This window comes from Enhydra lutris, unplaced genomic scaffold, assembly GCF_002288905.1.
Source record: "Enhydra lutris kenyoni isolate GAN:26980312 unplaced genomic scaffold, ASM228890v2 scaffoldscaffold10, whole genome shotgun sequence".
Taxonomy (NCBI): Eukaryota; Metazoa; Chordata; class Mammalia; order Carnivora; family Mustelidae; genus Enhydra; species Enhydra lutris.
In genome coordinates, this window is record NW_019154094.1 from 3995391 (window position 1) to 4015047 (window position 19657).

The 19657-nt window shown below is 42.4% G+C and overlaps 1 protein-coding gene across 1 annotated transcript in view; it reads left to right on the forward strand.

The window, feature by feature from the left end:
* LOC111144107 (kinesin family member 15) overlaps nt 1-19657 on the forward strand; it is a 70439-nt gene that overhangs the window by 17797 nt on the left and 32985 nt on the right. The window contains exons 5-14 of the mRNA XM_022498243.1: nt 1183-1220; nt 4213-4310; nt 5615-5794; nt 8379-8588; nt 10602-10727; nt 10894-11016; nt 14124-14247; nt 16553-16629; nt 16864-17073; nt 17993-18170. Coding sequence (XP_022353951.1) covers nt 1183-1220; nt 4213-4310; nt 5615-5794; nt 8379-8588; nt 10602-10727; nt 10894-11016; nt 14124-14247; nt 16553-16629; nt 16864-17073; nt 17993-18170 — 1364 coding nt within the window. The remainder of the gene's footprint in view (nt 1-1182; nt 1221-4212; nt 4311-5614; nt 5795-8378; nt 8589-10601; nt 10728-10893; nt 11017-14123; nt 14248-16552; nt 16630-16863; nt 17074-17992; nt 18171-19657) is intronic.

Consider the following 19657-nt stretch of genomic DNA (forward strand, 5'->3'; position numbering starts at 1 on the left):
AAGTTGGAAACAGAAGTCCAGTTTCTGGTTAAATCAATTATATATGCATAGAATATACACTGTAGCTATTAAAAATAATGAGGTAGGTTGCTATTTACTGGCTTAGAAACATCTGAGATAAAATTAAAGGACAAAACAGATTATAGAGCAGTATGAGGAGCATTTCAGTTTTGTAAATAAAAATTTACTGAAAATTCTGATGTCTGTGTTTGTATAATCCTGAAGCATTACCAGGTAATGAACAGTGTATTTCCTAGTGGTAGAATAGGGAAGAAAGAAAATGAATCATTTACTTGTCACCTAGTATATATATTTTTTTTTATTAAAGATTTTATCTATTTGGAGAAAGATTTTATCTATTTGGAGAGACAGAGAGCAAGAGCAAGAGAAGGGGCAGAGGGGAGAGTGAGAGGCAGACGCCTCACTGAGCATGGAACCTGACATGAGGCTCAACCCCAGAACCCTGAGACCATGACCTGAGCCAAAGTCCAGTGCTTAACCTACTGAGCCACCCAGGTGGCCCCAAATTTTTTTTAATAGTTTTTTTTTTTAAGATTTTATTTATTTATTTGACAGATATCACAAGTAGGCAGAGAGGCAGGCGGAGAGAGAGGGAGGAAACAGGCTCCCTGCTGAGCAGAGAGCCTGATGCGGGGCTCGATCCCAGGACCCTGGAATCATGACCTGAGCCGAAGGCAGAGGCTTTAACCCACTGAGCCACTCAGGCGCCCTCTTTTTTTAAATTTTTAAGATTTTATTTATTTATTTGTCAGAGGTGGAGAGTGCATACAAGGAGGGGGGAGCAGCAGGCAGAGGGAGAAGCAGGCTTCTGAAGGAGCAGCGAGCCCAATGTGGGACTTGATCCCAGGAGTCTGGGATCATGACCTGAGCTGAAGACGGGCGCTTAACTGGCGGAGCCACCCAGCCGTCCCCCCAGTTTATTATTATTTTTTTTAAGTAAGGTCTGTGCTCAACGTGGACCTTGAACTCACGACCCCGAGATCAAGAGTTGCATGATCTACCAACAGCCTGGCAGGCTCCTCTACCTAATATACTTTTAAAAAAGAAATAAAATAAGTTTTTGTGGGAAAAATGTATAAACTAGTAGACCATATTAAAGTAGGAGGGTAGTCTTTTAAGTTTCATGTGTAAAAATAACGTGTAAAACATTTATTTTTACAGTGGACAGACGGGCTCAGGAAAAACATTTACGATGATGGGTAAGTGAGTTAAGATGATCATTTCCTGACTTAATCCACACTTTCTCTGATGACAGCACCGAGGCACCTAGTACATTCTGGGGGAAGGCATACTTTCTATATATGATGTTGACCTTATAAAGGTAGGGCTGTTTCCCAGGCTTCTGTCAGATTGTGATAGCAAAGTCTGTGTTTGCAGCTCTGTTCCCCGTCAATGCTCAGTGCAGAGTAGGTGCTCCATGGACAGTTTTTGAATTGGGTTTGCTTTTGATTTTTATTTTTTAAGATTTTATTTATTTATTTGAGAGAGAGAGAATGAGCGAGAGAGCCCGGGAAGGGTCAGAGGGAGAAGTAGACTCCCTGCTGAGCAGGGAGCCCTTAATCCCAGGGGGCCAGGATCATGACCTGAGCCGAATGCAATCATTGAACCAACTGAGCCACCCAGGTACCCCGAACTGGGTTTAGTGACTTTATATATTTATAAATCTGTACAGTCATCACCCAGATCAAGAGTCCCAATCAGTAACTACCTCACTCCTTCCCCTGAAATATGTATTATGCTGACTTCTCTGTCACCATCAGTTTTGCTTGTTTTTAAGCTTCTACAGATGAAATTTTACTGTGTGTACTCTTATGTCTGGCTTCTTCTTCGCAGCATTAAGTTTCTAAGATTCTCCCATGTTGTTGGATATCCTAGTAGTTTATCCCATTGCTCTGTAGTGTATCATTGTACGGATTTGCCACCTTTTCCATTCTAGTGCTGATGGATGTTTGGATTATTTCCAACTTTAGACTGTATGTATAATGTGGCCGTGACTGCTTTTTCCTGTTTGTGTTTTTTTATTTTTTTTAAGATCTTACTTATTTATTTGACAGAGATCACAAGTAGGCAGAGAGGCAGGCAGAGGGGTGGGGGGAAACAGGCTCCCTGCTGAGCAGAGGGCCCGATGTGAGGCTTGATTCCAGGACTTCAGGACCATGACCTGAGCCAAAGGCAGAGGCTTTAACACATTGAGCCACCCAGGCACCCTTGTATGTGTTTTTTAAGGTTCATTTCTAGGAGTGGAATTGCTGGGTCATAGTTACATGTGTGTCAGCTCCAGTAGATAATGGTCATGATAGACATGAAAGTTCTAGGAACTCCACATCCTTGTCTATATGTGGTATTGTCAGTTTTTTAAATTTTAGCCATTCTGGAGTATGCATAGTGTTATCTCAATGTGTTTTTGTTTGCAGTTCCCTGATGTCTGCAGACAGCTAAATACCTTTCGCATGTTTATTGGACATTTGAACAGCCTCTCGTAAAATGCCCATTTCAGCTTTTTTCCCATTTAAAAAATTAGCTTGTCTTTTTCCTACTCATTTGTGGGGATTTTTGTAAAATAGAGAGGTTAGTCCTTTGTCTACAATATAGGTAGCAGATTTTCTCTAGGTTTCTCATTTGTCTTTGCAGTTAGGGTTTTTTCCTTTGGTCAAGTTTTTTATTTTCTTGTGGTTGAATTTTGGTTATGGGTTTTTTTGTTGGTTTTTTATTTTTATTTATTTATTATTATTTTTTTTTAATGGTTTCTGAACTGTGAGTTGTAGTAAGAAAGAGAATTACTGAGTGAAATGAAAAGGAACCATGAGGCCCTCTGGGAGAAGCACCTTTCAGACATTAGGCTCTGAGTTGGAAGCATGTTCAAAAGTGTTCATAGAGGACACCTGGGTGGCTCAGTGGGTTAAAGCCTCTGCCTTCGGCTCAGGTCATGATCTCAAGGTCCTGGGATCGAGCCCCGCATCAGGCTCCCTGCTCAGCATGGAGACTGCTTCCCCTTCTCTCTGCCTGCCTCTCTGCCTGCTTATGATCTCTGTCTGTCAAATAAATAAATAAAATCTTAAAAAAAAAAAAGTGTTCATAGAACAGCTGGAAGACCTGTGGGGCTAGAGGGGAGTTTTCCAGAATAAGGGGCTAGCAGGGATGGAAGTTGGAGTTGTACCCTGAGGCCAAGTCATGTAGGACATGGCAATGATTTAGGATTTTGTTGAGTGGGATGTGAAGTCATTGGAAGGTTTTTTTTTAAAAAGAACTACGTGATCTGATGTATAATTAAAAAGATTTCTGAGGCAGATGAATGGACTAGACTAGAAGGGGCTAGAGTGGAAGCTAAGGAGCTAAGGCATAGAAGAGGCAGGTGGTGATGAGGGTAACTAAAGAATATATTGATTTTCTTTGTTTATTATTTAACAGGAAAGTGTTATAAAATTATCTGTGCACATATTATTTGTCCTTTTTGATTACTTACTTGCATTTTTCTACCTCCTATATGTTTTGTGTGTATATATACACATACACACACACGGTACAGTTTACAAGGGCCATTTATTTTTTTGAAAGCTTTATTTTAGAGAGAGTGCAGGGGTGAGGGGTGTGGGCAGAGGGAGAGAATCTCGAGCAGCCTCACCACTGAGCGGCTGGGCTCCGTCTCAAGAGCCTGAGATCATGACCTGAGCTGAAACCAAGAGTTGGATGCTTACCTGACTGCATCACCAGGTGCCCCTACAAGGGCCATTTAAAATATCCCAGGTTAGGAGCACCCAGGTGGCTCAGTGGGTTAAGCCTCTGCCTTCAGCTCAGGTCATGGTCTCAGGGTCCTGGGATCGAATCCTGCATTGGGTTCTCTGCTCGGCGGGGAGCCTGCTTCCCCCTTTCTCTCTGCCTGCCTCTCTGCCTACTTGTGATCTCCCTCTCTGTGAAATAAATAAATAAAATCTTTAAAAAAAAATATTCTGGGTTATAGCAACCAAGACAGTGTTAGTGGCTATCATGGGCCCTTCCTTCAGGCCCATTGATGGGCAAGTACTATTCAATCTCTCAAACTAAAATTTAACTTGTGTGGGGCACAAAGAAGGAACTGATTATACAGTGTGTCATCTTATTTCTGTATAAATTTCCTTTCAGTATTGTCATTTTGAAGGACTACTGTAGAATAAAGATGAATAGCTACTTAAGTATTTTTTTACATTTCTTTAGGACCATCTGAATCTGATCATTTTTCTCATAACCTGAGAGGAGTAATCCCACGAAGTTTCGAATATTTGTTTTCCTTAATTGATCGTGAAAAAGAGAAGGTAAAACTTGTAAAAATAAAGTGGTTCTATGAAATTCTGGTTTCAAGCAGTTAGCTACTAATAATTAGCTCATAACACATGGAAGGTCATAGGTGGTACTCTACAATGTGGATAAGCTAGTGTGGCATAGAAAAACCTCTCAGTTCTTAAGAAAAAATGAAGGATTCTGAGTTTTTAATTTTTAAAAAATTTTTGGTTTCTAAGCCATGCATCCTCTGTGAACTCAGAATAAAAGAAAGAAAAATGTACTGCTTCTTAGGCTCTCAGGTTTTTGCAAGAGTGAAAGTGTAAAGAAAATCTTAACTGAGGAAAACAGATTTATTAAGCCCCATCACCTCCCTGCACATAGGCTCACAGTTGAACGCAGGTGTCTCTAGATCCTTAGTATGCCCTGGAGCGATGGGCCCATCCTTGCCTCCTTTGTGGCACCTTCTGCCACCTGATCATAATTTAGTTTTCATTCGTGGTGTGACTCCATCATCCTGGCGAAGTGAGCTGCTTTCTTCCACTGGCTCTCAGGGTGGGCATTTCTCATGATTGTGCTTCTTTAGATTGATGAATTCCATGTTTAGGAGCCCTTAGTGGAACATTTTCTATTGCATGCATACCAAGGAGGCGGATGCACAACATTGGCTTACCATTTGTTCCTTTGCAGAAATGATCCCTAACCTTTACAGTTAGCCCTGTACCTTGGGTGCCAGTGAAAGAACTTCAGTGCTCCACATTCCTGTGGTTAAAAATCCTAGAGAGAGGCTTTTGAGATCAATTATTTTCAGTCTTTTCAAGAATGTAACACTTGATGGAAGTAAAACTTTCTGAGTAAGTCCAGTATATGACAGATAAAAAAGGACTTGCTCTTTCTCATCACAAGGGAAAAAAAATTGTAATTGTACAGTGATGGATTTAACTAGATTCGCTGTGATGATTTTTTCTCAACAGATATATATTCTGAATTAATATGTTGCACCCCTGAAGCTAACATGTTGTTTATGTCAGTGATCCCTCAGTTTAAGAAGGTGGAATTGCCCATCTGGACTGTTCAAGTTCCACCTCCCTGTCTTGCTTCTGAGTCACTTCTGGAGACCTAGGCCTCCTGGGATCACAGTTTGATGCTGCCTGAAGATGTCACGATATGTTAAAACTAGTTACCTAGATTTGTAACTGGCTTTTATATACCTTGTATCGTGTAAAGGATAGCATGGCAGGAAATGTACGCCTTGCGAAGCATGAGAGAGGGTGATGCTCGTGAAGGATAGGGATGAACTCAGGAAAAGAAAATGTCTAAACGAGGCTTCGCTTTCCAGGCTGGAGCTGGGAAGAGTTTCCTCTGTAAGTGCTCCTTTATTGAAATCTACAACGAGCAGATCTACGACCTACTGGACTCTGCCTCAGCCGGACTGTACTTAAGGGAGCACATCAAGAAGGGAGTCTTTGTTGTTGGTGCTGTGGAACAGGTGGTGACCTCGGCTGCTGAAGCCTATCAGGTACCCAACACCTTGAGCACTTTGATCCTTAGGCAACATCGAATGCTGTGAAAAGCACTTTGATCTCAAAAAAAGCAAGAATTGAGCTACTAAAAATAATTCCGTAAAGGCGTGACACAGCATGTTCATGAGAAGAAAAAAGAATATGACTGTTGCAGATCTCCCCTTAGTTAGAATAGGACTTTGAGCCTCTTGATTTTGTATGATTTTGGCGCTGTGTCGCTCCAGTCAGGCACCCTGCAGGGCCCACGGGGACAGTTTGTTAGTGTCGTATTTCTCCAGTGATTCTCCCTGGGAGTTGCCCCTTTGAGGAGCTTCTGGGATTGCTGCTTTTTAAACCAATGGGCTGTTCTCTTCCCTTTATTTTCTACCCTTGTTTACTTGTTAGGTGTCAAAAGCCAATGTCTTTGGAGCACTTGGCTCAGGGCAAATAAACCTTTTTTTTTTTTTTTTTAAGATTTTATTTATTTATTTGACAGACAGAGATCACAAGTAGGCAGAGAAGCAGGCAGAGAGAGAGAGGAGGAAGCAGGCTCCCTGCTGAGCAGAGAGCCCGATGCGGGGCTCGATCCCAGGACCCTGGGATCATAACCTGAGCGGAAGGCAGAGGCTTTAACCCACTGAGCCACCCAGGTGCCCAGGGCAAATAACCTCTTGACAGGAATTTAAAAAATACGGCATTTTTATGGCATCTGATCTGGCCAGTTGATTTTAAACGATTTTTTATCGTGTGATATTTGACACATACGAAATACTACCACATGCATAGAAGTTACTAGCTTAATGTTAAAATGAACGCAGAGGACCTTAAGAATTCAAGACGCAGATATCATCAATACTATCCTGTCTACCTGTGTGCCCCTCCCTACCTCATGTCCCTGGCTCCTCCCTAAAAATCAACACTGTGCTGAATGTCACGATAATTTCCTTCCACTTTTTTTTTTTCTTAAGATTTTATTTATTTACTTGAGAGAGAGAGAGACAGTGAGAGGGAGCATGAGAGGGGAGAAGGTCAGATGGAGAAGTAGACTCCCTGCTGAACAGGGAGCACAATGCGGGATGTGGGACTCAATCCCTGGACTCTGGGATCATGACCCAAGCCAAAGGCGGTGGCCCAACCAACTGAGCCACCCAGGCGCCCTCCTTCCACTTTTAAATCACCTACATATGTATTTCTGAAAATGTTGGTTTTGCCTGTTTTTGAGTTTTAATAAATCATGTGTATTTAGCTTTCTATAACTTTTTTAAACTCAACATTTATGAAATTTATCCATGTCGTATATCACTTATCTTCACTGCTGTATAGTTCATTGTATGAATACTTGTGTGTCCGTGTTGTGTGTATGTGTGTATGTGTATGTATCACAGTTCAGTAATTTATTCTTCGATCTTCAAACAAGTCTCCTGATTCAAACTTTTTAAACTGTGACTCTCATAGTAAGCAATAGGTTTTACCTGTGACGCAATGTGTGTGTGCGTGTTTGTGTATATATACATACCAAAAAAAATTATGTTGAGATTTTGGTTGGAATTCCATTGCAGTTTTGGCTAAAATCAACGGTAAAAATTCTGTATTAGAGCCATGCAGGCATTTTACAAACTCTTCTTAGGTCAGAAGTTTTGGGAAGTTTTTTGTTTCTAGAAAATTTCAGTTTCCTCTCAGTTTTCAAATATATTGACATAAAGCTGTTCTCAGTATTCTCATTTTTAAAATACTTTGCTGTATTTCGTTTTCTTTTTTTACATAGTTGATATTGTTTACGTGGCTTTGCTCTTTTAATGTTTTCTTTGTTTTTCCTTGGGTTCATCCTGCTATCCTTGTTCCAACTAATTAAGCTGGGTGCTTAGGTTAGTAGGCCCTTTCTTTTGTGGTGGAAGTGTTTAATGCTATTAAATGTTAAATGTTACTACTTATTATTGCTTAAACTTCACACACAAGTTTTATAAAGCTTTTTTTTTTTTAATTTTATTTACTTATTTGACAGAGAGAGAGAGATCAGAGGTAGGCAGAGAGGCAGGCAGAGAGAGAGGGGGAAGCAGGCTCCCTGCTGAGTAGAGAGCCCAATGTAAGGCTTGATCCCAGGACCCTGAGATCATGACCCGAGGCAAAGGCAGAGTCTTAACCCACTGAGCCACCCAGGTGTCCCCACACACAAGTTTTAATATTTTAGTGGTCTTATGGATCTAAGTATTTTTCCATTATAATTTTATTTTTTGACCCATGAATCGCTTAGAAATGTGACTTGAAATTCCAAATTTATGGTAATTTAAAATTTATTTATCATGTTGACTCTTAATTGCCATGGGATCAGAGAATATGGTCTTATGTGATGCTTTGAAATTTATTGAGAAATGATTTATGAATTAATACAGTGGCCGGTTTTGTTAGTTTGTGCATGAGAAGAATATATATCCTTGGGTACGGGGTTTTACACTTTTACTAATGTTTTTGTCTGTATACTCTGTCAGTATGAAAATGGGTACGGGGTTTTACACTTTGCTAATGTTTTTGTCTGTATACTCTGTCAGTATGAAAATGGCTGTTGTGTCACTTATAAGTTGTGGCAATTTTCCCTTTGCATAGGTGCTGTCTGGAGGTTGGAGAAACAGACGTGTGGCATCGACGTCAATGAATAGAGAATCTTCTCGGTCTCATGCAGTTTTTACAATTATAATAGAGTCAATGGAGAAAAGCAGTGAGACTGTGAATATACGGACCTCCCTACTCAATCTGGTGGACTTAGCAGGATCTGAAAGGCAAAAAGACACCCATGCAGAAGGGATGAGGTTAAAGGTAATAGTGGAGTTATGATCTTCAACTTGTGTGTGAATTAAACCTGGAAGTCAGTACAAACGTGAGTGTGTGGAGGTTACAAAGGAATCAGAATATGCTCCCATTCTAAAGATGCGGAAATTGTTGTTGTGGGGTAGGGACATTAAACATACGTGGGCTAGAACAAGTCTGTCGGTAGCCAGAGTATTTGAATTCATGCCAGAAAGGATGGCAGTACAAATATCAGCCAGGGTCAGAGGAAGAAGGGACTGGACTGCTTGGGGGAAGCATAGAAAAGAAGGAGTTCTTGAGTTGGGTTCTCCAAGGGGGCAGGATTTGGATTGGGAGAGAACAGGGAATACATGCCCAGCAGGGGGACACCTCAAGGGTCATTATGGATGCAGAGGGAGTATGGCATTTGGCATTTCAGCGCAGATCAATGAATGGGTTGGATCCTAGGTGCAGCAGGCCCAGATCACCGAGGACCGGGAGGGCCAGGCCAGGTTTGCATTCAGTTCTCCACACGCTGGGAAACACTGAAAAGTTTTGAGTGATTTCATGCAAAAGTCCGTTTTATAGAAGCTTAGCCATCTGGCCCACCACTACCAGACTCATGAGGGGAGGGTCTGGAGAGAAAGGAGGGCAGCTAAGGTGGTTAATATTTCAGGGGGAGGGCAAGGACCCAGTCCTAGGCTGAGGGATTGGCAGTGGGACCTGAGGTTCTCCGGATACATTTTACTGCTCTGTATATGTGTGTGGTGATCTGTTTTGTCAGTAAAGGGTGTGGATGCTGTAGGTGAAGGTGTATGAGGGCTGGTGGGGAGAATCAGAAATGGTGAAGGACCGTCTGCTGTTTGCATTGAAAGTGAGGATCTGAGCTTCCTGAGCTCTCAGGCAGTTTCAGGTGAACTTAGGCTCATGTTTCTATGGAGACATGAAGCAAAGAGAAATAGCCAGTTTTTACAATACGACATATGCTGGGCTTGTTTCAAGCGCTTCATGTGTATTAACTTATTTAATCTTCCCAGTATCTCTGGGAAGTAGGTACTGCGATCCTTTCCGTTTTGGAGAAATGGGAGTGAAATTGTCCAGGGGCTCACAGCTAGGAGTAGATCGGAATTCAAGCAGAAGTAGCCCAGCTCACCGACAGTGCTGTCAACACCTTTCTGATTTACTGACTGCTAAAACAGCTGCACTTGAACTCCATGCATCTTGCTTGAGAATACGCACATTCTCTCTTCTGTACTCCTACCACTGCAGACCCAGTTATTAAGTATGATAACTACAATAAAAATCCAGTGTAGCATATTCAACCCCAACATTTTGCCCTCCCCAAACCAGTTTGTTTTTTTTTTTTTAAGATTTTATTTATTTATTTGACAGAGATCACAAGTGGGGGGGGGGGGTAGCAGGCTCCCTGCTGAGCAGAGAGCCCGATGCAGGGCTTGATCCCAGGACCCTGGGATCATGACCTGAGCTGAAGGCAGAGGCTTTAACCCACTGAGCCACCCAGGCGTCCCCCAAACCACTTTAAAAGGGTCTTATTACACTTTACAGAATTAAACTGAATAATCTCTTCTGATAAGTTCATCAGTGACTTTGTGGGATGTGGAGTGGGTTATTATCACACTATTTTAATGTAGCAAACATTTTAACATAAAAGGATTGAAAAATATGCCTATTAATGCACTACTGCCGCCTTTTTTCTCTGTTCTTTCCCAGCTTTTATCCCTCCCTATAGGTCAATTTAAAACTTTTAGAATCATGAGGTGGCTTTTTTTTTCTTTACATAATTTCTGTGTTTGTCTTTGAATATGAAAATTGCAGAGTGGGTCGAATAGGAAAAGGTTAGGGAGTAGTTGAGGACATCTGGTGGAAAGTCAGTTATCCTTAGTAATATTGTCCGTGACCGAAATAAAAAGGTAATATTGTCCATGACTTGATGTTCCATTCAAAATTCACTGCTAGGCATATTTTAATTCAAAACACTAAAATGAAACCAGTGCATCTCGATTTTTATTCTTTTCCCCTTAGGAGGCAGGTAACATAAACCGGTCATTAAGCTGCCTGGGCCAAGTGATTACTGCGCTTGTCGACGTAGGTAATGGAAAACAGAGGCACGTTTGCTACAGAGACTCCAAACTTACCTTCTTACTTCGGGTAAAGTAGACCATTGGCTTCCTGGGCCCTTTTTTGGGTTATGCTCACTGTGGTTGACAGTCATGTACTCTCTCAGCCTTAGTGGTAAGAATATCCATTTTCTTTGCTTAACAAAGTTCTTATGGTTTCTTCCCTGAAAATGTGTACCATTCATATCATTAAACAGGATTCCCTTGGAGGCAATGCCAAAACAGCCATAATCGCAAATGTTCATCCTGGATCCAGGTGTTTTGGGGAAACCCTGTCAACACTTAATTTTGCTCAGAGAGCCAAGCTGATTAAAAATAAGGTAAAATACTGAGTATAATTAAATAAATTAGAGAAATACTTAAGCTTGTAATTGCCCTAATATAAACACTAACTTCTATTTATTTCTCTTTGAAAGCTTAATTCTAAGCAAGATTTGCTTCATCTTTCCTAGCTTTCTGTTTTCTTTTTTTTTTTTTTTTTAAGATGTTATTTATTTATTTGACAGAGAGAGATCACAAGTAGACGGAGAGGCAGGCAGAGAGAGAGGGAAGCAGGCTTCCCGCCGAGCAGAGAGCCCGATGTGGGACTCGATCCCAGGACCCCGAGATCACGACCTGAGCCAAAGGCAGCGGCTTAACCCACTGAGCCACCCAGGCGCCCCTTTCCTAGCTTTCTGTATTGCTCAGGGAATTTGAGATCTAGATTAGGTCTTATCGTTGGTATGGTTTGGCTTGATTTTTTTTTTCTTTCTTTTTTTTTTTTTTTAAAGATTTTATTTATTTGTCATAGAGAAGCGAGAGCGAGCACAGGCAGACAGAGTGGCAGGCAGAGGCAGAGGGAGAAGCAGGCTCCCTGCCAAGCAAGGAGCCCGATGTGGGACTCGATCCCAGGACACTGGGATCACGACCTGAGCCGAAGGCAGCCGCTTAACCAACTGAGCCACCCAGGCGTCCCTGGCTTGATTTTTCTTAAAGGAAGACAGAGTTTTTCCTTTCTAACTGGGTTGAAGACTAAATTTATTTACCCAAACCATTGCTGACAGAGGGGTGGGTAAGGGGTGTGTGTGTGTGTGTCAGTGTGTGCTGGGGCTTCACTATGAAGACAGTTTGATGTTGACAAGCTTTGCCTTTTATGTTGTTTGTACCTGCAAGGATTCCCCATTTTTCTTTCTTTTTTTTTTTTTTTAAAGATTTTTATTTCGTTGACAGAGATCACAAGTAGGCAGAGAGGCTGGCAGAGAGAGGGGGTGGGGGAAGCAGGCTCCCCGCTGAGCAGAGAGCTGATGCGGGGCTTGATCCCAGGACCCTGAGATCATGACCTGAGCTGAAGGCAGAGGCTTTAACCCAAGGAGCCACCCAGGCGCCCCTCCCCATTTTTCTTGTATATAAGAAGCTTCCTTGATATTTGTGTACACCAGTGGTCAAAGAAGCTTTTCTGCAAAGGTAAATATTTGAGGCTTCTTGGATAGCATCTATCCCAGCTACTCAGCTCTGCCTTGGTGGTGAGAAAGCAGCTGTCAGCAGTACGCAAACATAAGGCATGGCTGTGTTCTACTGCAGCTCTACTTACAAAAACAGATGGCAGACGTATTTGGCCCATGAGCAAGCAGCTCTTTAACAGCCCCTGGAGCAGGGGTCCCCCACTTCTTTTGGAAAAGCTTCTTTTGGAGGCCCCTTTGGTTCTAGACAAAAGAATCACAGTGCCATGAATTGGCAGATTAATTTCCTCTTTCTTTCAAAGGAGTAGTTGGTCATTTCTGTCCCCCAAGTAGACTCCGTGATCATCCTAGCGTGTAAAAGTAAAGAGGTCCACGTTGCCTCTTCTCCTGGATAAGTCAGAAGAGTATAGGTCTAGTTGTTGATTTATTTTATTGGATTATGACTCTGTAGCGGGGTATTCATAATATAAGGAGGAAAAATCACTAGGGCTTCCTGACCCTGTCTCTTGGGGCTTACTAAGAGTTTTTGGAGAGTGGAGAACAGCAGGGATAATTAGGATTATGATGTCACTGATGGGCCAGTGATGTCAGAATGTACAGGGAGTGCCTTGAAATGAGACTGGCGGTAAGCATCAGAAGCAACTAGAAATGGCTGCTGAATACATCAAACGGTAAAACCAGGAGGAGCCTGAGTACTAACTATTAGCAATGGTAAGTCCTATTCTGCAGCTTGCCGGTGGGAAGTGACTAGGATATCTGGGACTCATTTAAGGATGTGCTGTTTAGATTTTTCCCAGTGGGCAGACCTGGCTTAAGACAAGAACACGGGGACCTCGGGACTGTGTCAGAAAGTTTTCCTCCCTTTTTAGGATATTGGGTATTTCACAGCTGGGTCCCTTTGAGCTGATGGGTAGTTAAACTGTTAGCTCTTATTATCACCCTGTAGGTTTTATGAGCCTTTTTGAACCTCTTAGAAGTTGTCTTAACGAGGGGTGCCTGGGTGGCTCAGTTGGTTAAGTATTTACCTTCAGCTCAGGTGGTGATCCCAGGGTCCTGGGATTGAGTCCCGCATCTCCTTCTACCTGCAGCTCCCCCTGCTGGTACACTCACACGTGTGCATGCGCACTGGCTTTCTCTCAAATAAATAAAATCTTTAATAAAAAAAAAAGTTATGGGGCGCCTGGGTGGCTCAGTGGGTTAAGCCTCTGCCTTTGGCTCAGGCCATGATCTCAGGGTCCTGGGATTGAGCCCCGCATCAGGCTCTACTTAGCTGGGAGGCTGCTTCCCCCGTTCTCTCTGCCTGCCTCTCTACCTACTTGTGATCTCTGTCAAATATATAAATAAAATCTTAAAAAAAAAAGTTATCTTAAAGAAGTCATTCCTTTAAGATAATTTTTTCAAGAAACATTTCTTTAAAATAACATTTAGTGTAGTAATAAAACAGAAATAGAGCTGTCCACCAACTCCTCTCTTCAGGAGGGCTATTAGGAAATACAGGGGTGGATTCTTTTGGAGAAGGGGGTTTCTGCTAAGCTGATGGAGCTCAGGCCAGCTCTGCTGTTCATCGTCCCCTTAGAGTGGGCCAAGACAGAGGGGAGGGGATGCTCCTTCCAGAGGGGAAGAGCTGTTTGCTCTTCTCCATGGGATTGGGGCTGTCCCAAGAAGAAGGCAGTGTTAGGTGCACACACCCAGATCCCTGGGTGGCCCAGCCCAAGAGGGTGGACCCCTAAGTGGGAGCATCCAAGAGGGGTGGTGAGGGGGGAGAGCCCATGGCTGTAGGTATGAGGCAAAGGGAAGGGAGGCTTCCTCCCCTCTCTAGCACACTGTGATTCTAGGGGCTTTGCGACCGTTTGTGGGATGGGAGTGTGGTTTTGTTTGGTGTTTGTCACTCTAGATCCTATACCAAATAGATCCTGTAACAAATAGAAACACAAGATTGTGTGACTCAAGAGTATTCTTTTAATGCTTTTTAAAAAATTCCTGAACAGGCAGTGGTAAATGAAGACACCCAAGGAAATGTGAGCCAGCTCCAGGCTGAGGTGAAGAGGCTCAAAGATCAGCTGGCCCAGTTTACTTCAGGGCAGCTACTACCGGAAGGCTTTCTGACCAAAGGTGAGACGAACACAGCGTCCTTCATCCTGAGGAAGACCACCTACGGATATTAGTTTGAGAACCCTCTGATGACAGGCACAGGACAGTAAAGCTATCCCCATTTTTGAACAAGTGTATTTGTTTTACCCACGTGGGAACACGGTACAGGCGTCTCTCAGGGATTCTGCAGGTTCAGTGCCAGACTGTCGCGGTAAAGCCGATACTGCGGTAAAGCCAATCAGTAAATAAAACTTAGGTTTGCACCTACTGTAGTATATTGTGTGCGGTAGTGTTATGTCTAAAAACACAATGTACATACGTAATTTAAAAATAGTTGCTGAAAAATGGTAGCCACCATCTGAGCCTTCAGCAGCTGTAACCTCTGCTGCCGGAGGGTCTTGCTTGCACAATGACGGCTGCTGACTGATCAGGCCGGTGGCCGCTGCAGGCTGGGGCGGCTGTAGCAATTTCTTAAAACAAGACAACAGTGAAGTTTGCTGCATCGATTGCCCCCTTCTTTCGCGAATGATTCCTCTGTAGCATGAAATGCTGTTTGATAGCACGTTACCCACCACAGGACTTCTCTCGGAATGGGAGTCGGTCCTCTCAAGCCCTGCTGCCCTGTCAGCTCAGTTCATGTGACGCCCTGAACCCTTTGTGGTCACCTCAGCAGTCTTCACAGCACTTGTCTTCCGCACGAGTAGATTCTAGCTCAGGAAACCTTATGTTCCTTGTCCCATTAGAAGCAACTCCTCATCCGTTCATGTTTTATCAGGAGCTTGGAGCAATTCAGTCCCATCATCAGGCTCCACTTGTGGTTCTAGTTCTGGGGCTGTTTTCCCCACATCTGTGGTTATTCCCTCCACTGAAAACTCGAATCCCTCAAAGTCCTCCACGAGGGCTGGAATCCACTTCTCCCAAACTCCATATTGACATTTTGACCTCTTCCTCTGAATCACGATTACTCTTAATGGCATCTAGGATGGTGAATCGTTTCCAGATTTTCAGTTGACTTTGCCCAGATCCAGTAGAGGAACATCAGCACTTGACGCTTTGCGTTGTACTTTGACATTAGGGAGATGGCTTCTTTCCTTGAACCTCATGAGCCAACCTCCGCTGGCTTCAGACTTTCCTTCTGCAGCTTCCTTACTTTTCTGAGCCTTCACAGAATTGAAGAGAGTCAGGGCTTTGCTCTGGACTAGGCTTTGGCTTAAGGGAATGTTGTGGCTGGTGTGATCTTCTATCCAGACCACTAAAAGTTCTCCCTAAGAGCAATAAGGCTGTTTTGCTTTCTTATCATTCATGGATTCGCTTGAGTAGCGCTTTCCACTTCCTTCCAGAACTTTTCCTTCACATTCGCAGCCTGGCTAGCTGTTTGGAGCAAGAGGCCTTGCTTTCATCCTGTCTTGACTTTGAGCCTGCCTTCCTCACTAAGCTTAATCATTTCTAGCTTTAGGTTTACAGTGAGACGTGCGACTGTTTTTGTTTTTTTTTTTTTTCACTTGAACACTACGGAGGCTATCGTAGGGTTATTGAAGGGCCTAATTTCCATATTGTTGTGTCTCAGAATAGGGAGGCCTAGGAGAGGGAGAGAGATGGGAAGAGCCAGGCAGTCAAGCATTCAGAAAACACATTTATTGATTAAGTTTGCCATCTGATATGGGCATGGTTTGTGGTGCCCAAAGTAATTACAGTGGTAACATCAAAGATCACTGATCCCAGACAGATAACTGTAACAAATATAATAACAATACTGAAAAATGTTGAAATGTTGCAAGAGTTACCAGAATGTGACATAGAGACGCAAAGTGAGCAAATGCTATTGGAAAAATGGTACCAGTAGACTTGCTCGATGCAGGGTTGCCACAAACTCTCCACTGGTAAAGAATGCAGTATCTGCAAAGCATGATACAGCAAAACACAGTAAAACTAGAGATGCCTGTACTTTGTAATCAGATAACAGATACTATATGTCCATGATATCCCCATATCTGTGGATGTGATGGGAAGGAGTAGAAATAATCTTGAATAATTCATTCCTCACAGGTGCTGAAAAAAGATACTAATTTCATTTAGATCCACTTCCAGTATTCAGTCATATGTAACATGTATGTGTTTACTAAACAAGATGAAAGAACTTATTTTTCTTCAAAGAATCGCTAATACATAGATAGGATTGATTTGAAATCTGTGATCTGGGTACGATGGTCTGATTCTTTTAGATTGAGAACAGTCAGAGGCTGTTTTAGCTCAATACTTGGTCCCAAAATTTGAGAGATAAACATTTTTTTCCATTTTCTTTTCTTTCTTACTGGATCAATTACAGACAAAGATCAGACTAATTACATGAAGTATTTTCAAGAGGCGATGTTGTTCTTTAAGAAATCTGAACAGGAAAAGAAGGTAGGAAACCGAGTCGGTATAAAGGGCATTCCGGATATTTTAGGCTTTTGCTCCATGGCACCTTTCTAAGTGAAATAAAGGGCACAAGTAAATAAAGAAAATGAAGAAAAACTGTGGAAAATTTAATTTTGCCCTTGGGATTAAGTGTCAGGTTAGTGTTTATTGCTTCGTTTGTGGAAATTCAGGGAGGCTGAATTCCTTTTCATGCTTAACCAAATTATGAATTTCTTTAAGTCTCTGGTAGAGAAAGTTACCCAGTTAGAAGACCTCACCCTCAAAAAAGAAAAATTTATTCAATCTAATAAAATGATTGTGAAATTCCGAGAGGATCAAATAATGCGCCTGGAGAAGCTCCTCAAGGAATCCCGGGGAAGTTTTCTGCCTGCGGAGCAGGATCGCTTATTGTCGGAATTAAGGGATGAAATCCAAACTCTGCGGGAACAAGTGAGTGTATGACATTTGTGGTGTTTCTAAAAAGAAGGGAGGTTTGGGGCAAATATAAGTTTGCCACAAAATTCATGTGAGTTAATACAACGGAAAAGTGTTTTTGAATGAATTTAGCTGACTTGTATGATTGCACAACTTCTTCCCCCCATTTTCCATGATGGTAAAATTAAGAGGGAGGGGAGGAACTCTGAGATGCTGCATTAGCATCCCACCCAGCAGGCAAGTGTCCCTTGTCTCTTGTCCCGGTGCGCAGTTGTGGTTGTCTGAATCAGCGGTCTCTTTACATTGGGGTCCTTCCAAATTCTTCCCCACACCCCTTGGGGCCCTTCCAACTTCTTGATGCTGGTTTTCCTTTTCCCTGGGGAGCATGGGTAGTTAATACAGGCACATCATTAGGAAAAAAAAAAAAATCAAATCTGTTTCTGGCTTTTGTACTTTTCTGAGGCTTTTTAATGCATATTCAAACTAATGTGGATATTTTTACTTTTATAATCATTTTCAACACAAAAGGCAACTTTGCATACATACTTTTCTGCTGTCTTTTTCACTTAATATATTTTGGAAGAGGTGGCATCCTGATTGATAGAGCGTATCCTCCTTCGCTACAGTGTGTTAGTCAACAGCCCCCGTTGCATGAAGAGTCGGCCATAGTGTACACCCTTGCACGTTTCTGCCTATGAGCCCACATCTGGGTGAAAATTTCAAGGCACAGGCCCAGACACGGAATAATGGCGTCGTAGGCTACGCACATGCTCGGTGTGGTCACAAATGCCAGGTTGCTGTCCACAGCCCTTGCAGCCGACCACTGCCCGCAGAGCGTGCAGCGTTCCTAATGTTTCCAAATGGCTTGGCGGCAAGACTAGTTATTGAGGAAATGTCTGTCTGTCTGTAAGTCTGTAATTGTTCTATGTCATAGATAGAACACCATCCCAGAGTTGCAAAATATGCTATGGAAAACCATTCCCTCAGGGAGGAGAACAGAAGATTGAGATTATTAGAGCCTGTGAAAAGAGCCCAAGAAATGGATGCCCAGACCATTGCTGTACTAGAAAAAGCTTTCTCTGAACTATCTGGCACAGAGAAAAAGGACAAGGGTAAGAAATGATTGTTGTCTGCATGTCTTCTAGGGACGTGGTGAGGGGGGAGCTGTTGAAAAGGCATTTTATTGTCTCACCGGTAGGGTCTTCCTTTTGGCCTCAAGACCTAGTATGCTAATTTCTTTCTTTCTTTTTTTTTTCTTTAAGATTTTATTTATTCATTTGACAGAAAGAGAGAGCACAAGCAGGGGGAGCAGCAGAGGGAGATGGAGAAGCAGGCTTCCTGCTGAGCAGGGAGTTGGATGCAGAGCTAGATCCCCAGACCCTGGGATTATGACCTGAACTGAAGGCAGACGCTTAACCAACTGAGTCACTCAGGGCCCCCCGCCCCGAGTGTGCTAATTTCTTATATACATACTTAGGCTTTTATGTTACCAAAAGGCGTTTTCCAAACTCTTTTCTCATAAATCTCGTCGTATTGAGTTACGCAGGCTAAGAGACGTATCAATAAAATACTTGTTATGGTTCTTTTTGGTTGCTAAAAGTTTGATTCAGATATTTCTCTTAATTTTTATTAAATGAAATTTTTCCTGCTTTAACTATCTGAAATGAAAAGTGTTTAACTAATGAAGACCAGTGATTGGCAAGTGGACGATGTTTACCTGTGTGGCTAAGGTGTGAGAGGCGTCTGTAGGTCAGACTCCTGATCCCAGCTCGGTGCTTGTGTCCTGAGGTGGTGGGTACGGGCCAGACCCTGTTAGTTCTACACTGGCCAGCATGCACTGTTAGTTCTACATTATTTCTGTCTGCTTTTGCTCTGTGAAAAGTGGTTTCATTGGCATCAAATCTCACTTACACGTCGGGCAGCTACTGGTGTTAATGCCCTGGGACTTGGCAACAAAGTCTGTGTTTGCCCCATTCTCAGAGTGAATATTTTCGTGGGCTTTCATCAGATTCCATCTCAGCCTTTGTCATTTCAGATCAAAATGGAGAAAACCGCAAACTCATTCTGCAATTGCAACAAAGCCTGTTTGTGTCCATTTAAAATTTTTCATTTTTCAAGTCTTCTTCCACTCTGTTATGACTCAATGAAAGAATAAGATTTGGTTGTGAAGAGACTGATTTTAGATGCAAAGTTAAGATCAGGTTTTGCATATTATTTCAGCTATTTTTCCCTACAGTAGTCTGTATTTTGTTGGCCATTTTGACCTCAAATAATTCCTTGACTTACTGCCTTTGAAAGATACTAACAGTCATTTCTTGATCCCATCACCTTTTTTTAAAATTAATTTATTTTTAAAATTTTATTTCAATTCAATTAACTAACACATAATATATTATTAGTTTCAGAGGTGGAGTTCAGTGATTCATCAGTTGCATGTAACATCCAGAACCCACCATCTTCTTTTTTTTTTTTTTTTTAAAGATTTTATTTATTTATTTGACAGACAGAGATCACAAGTAGGCAGAGAGGCAGGCAGAGAGAGAGGAGGAAGCAGGCTCCCCGCTGAGCAGAGAGCTCGATGCGGGGCTTGATCCCAGGA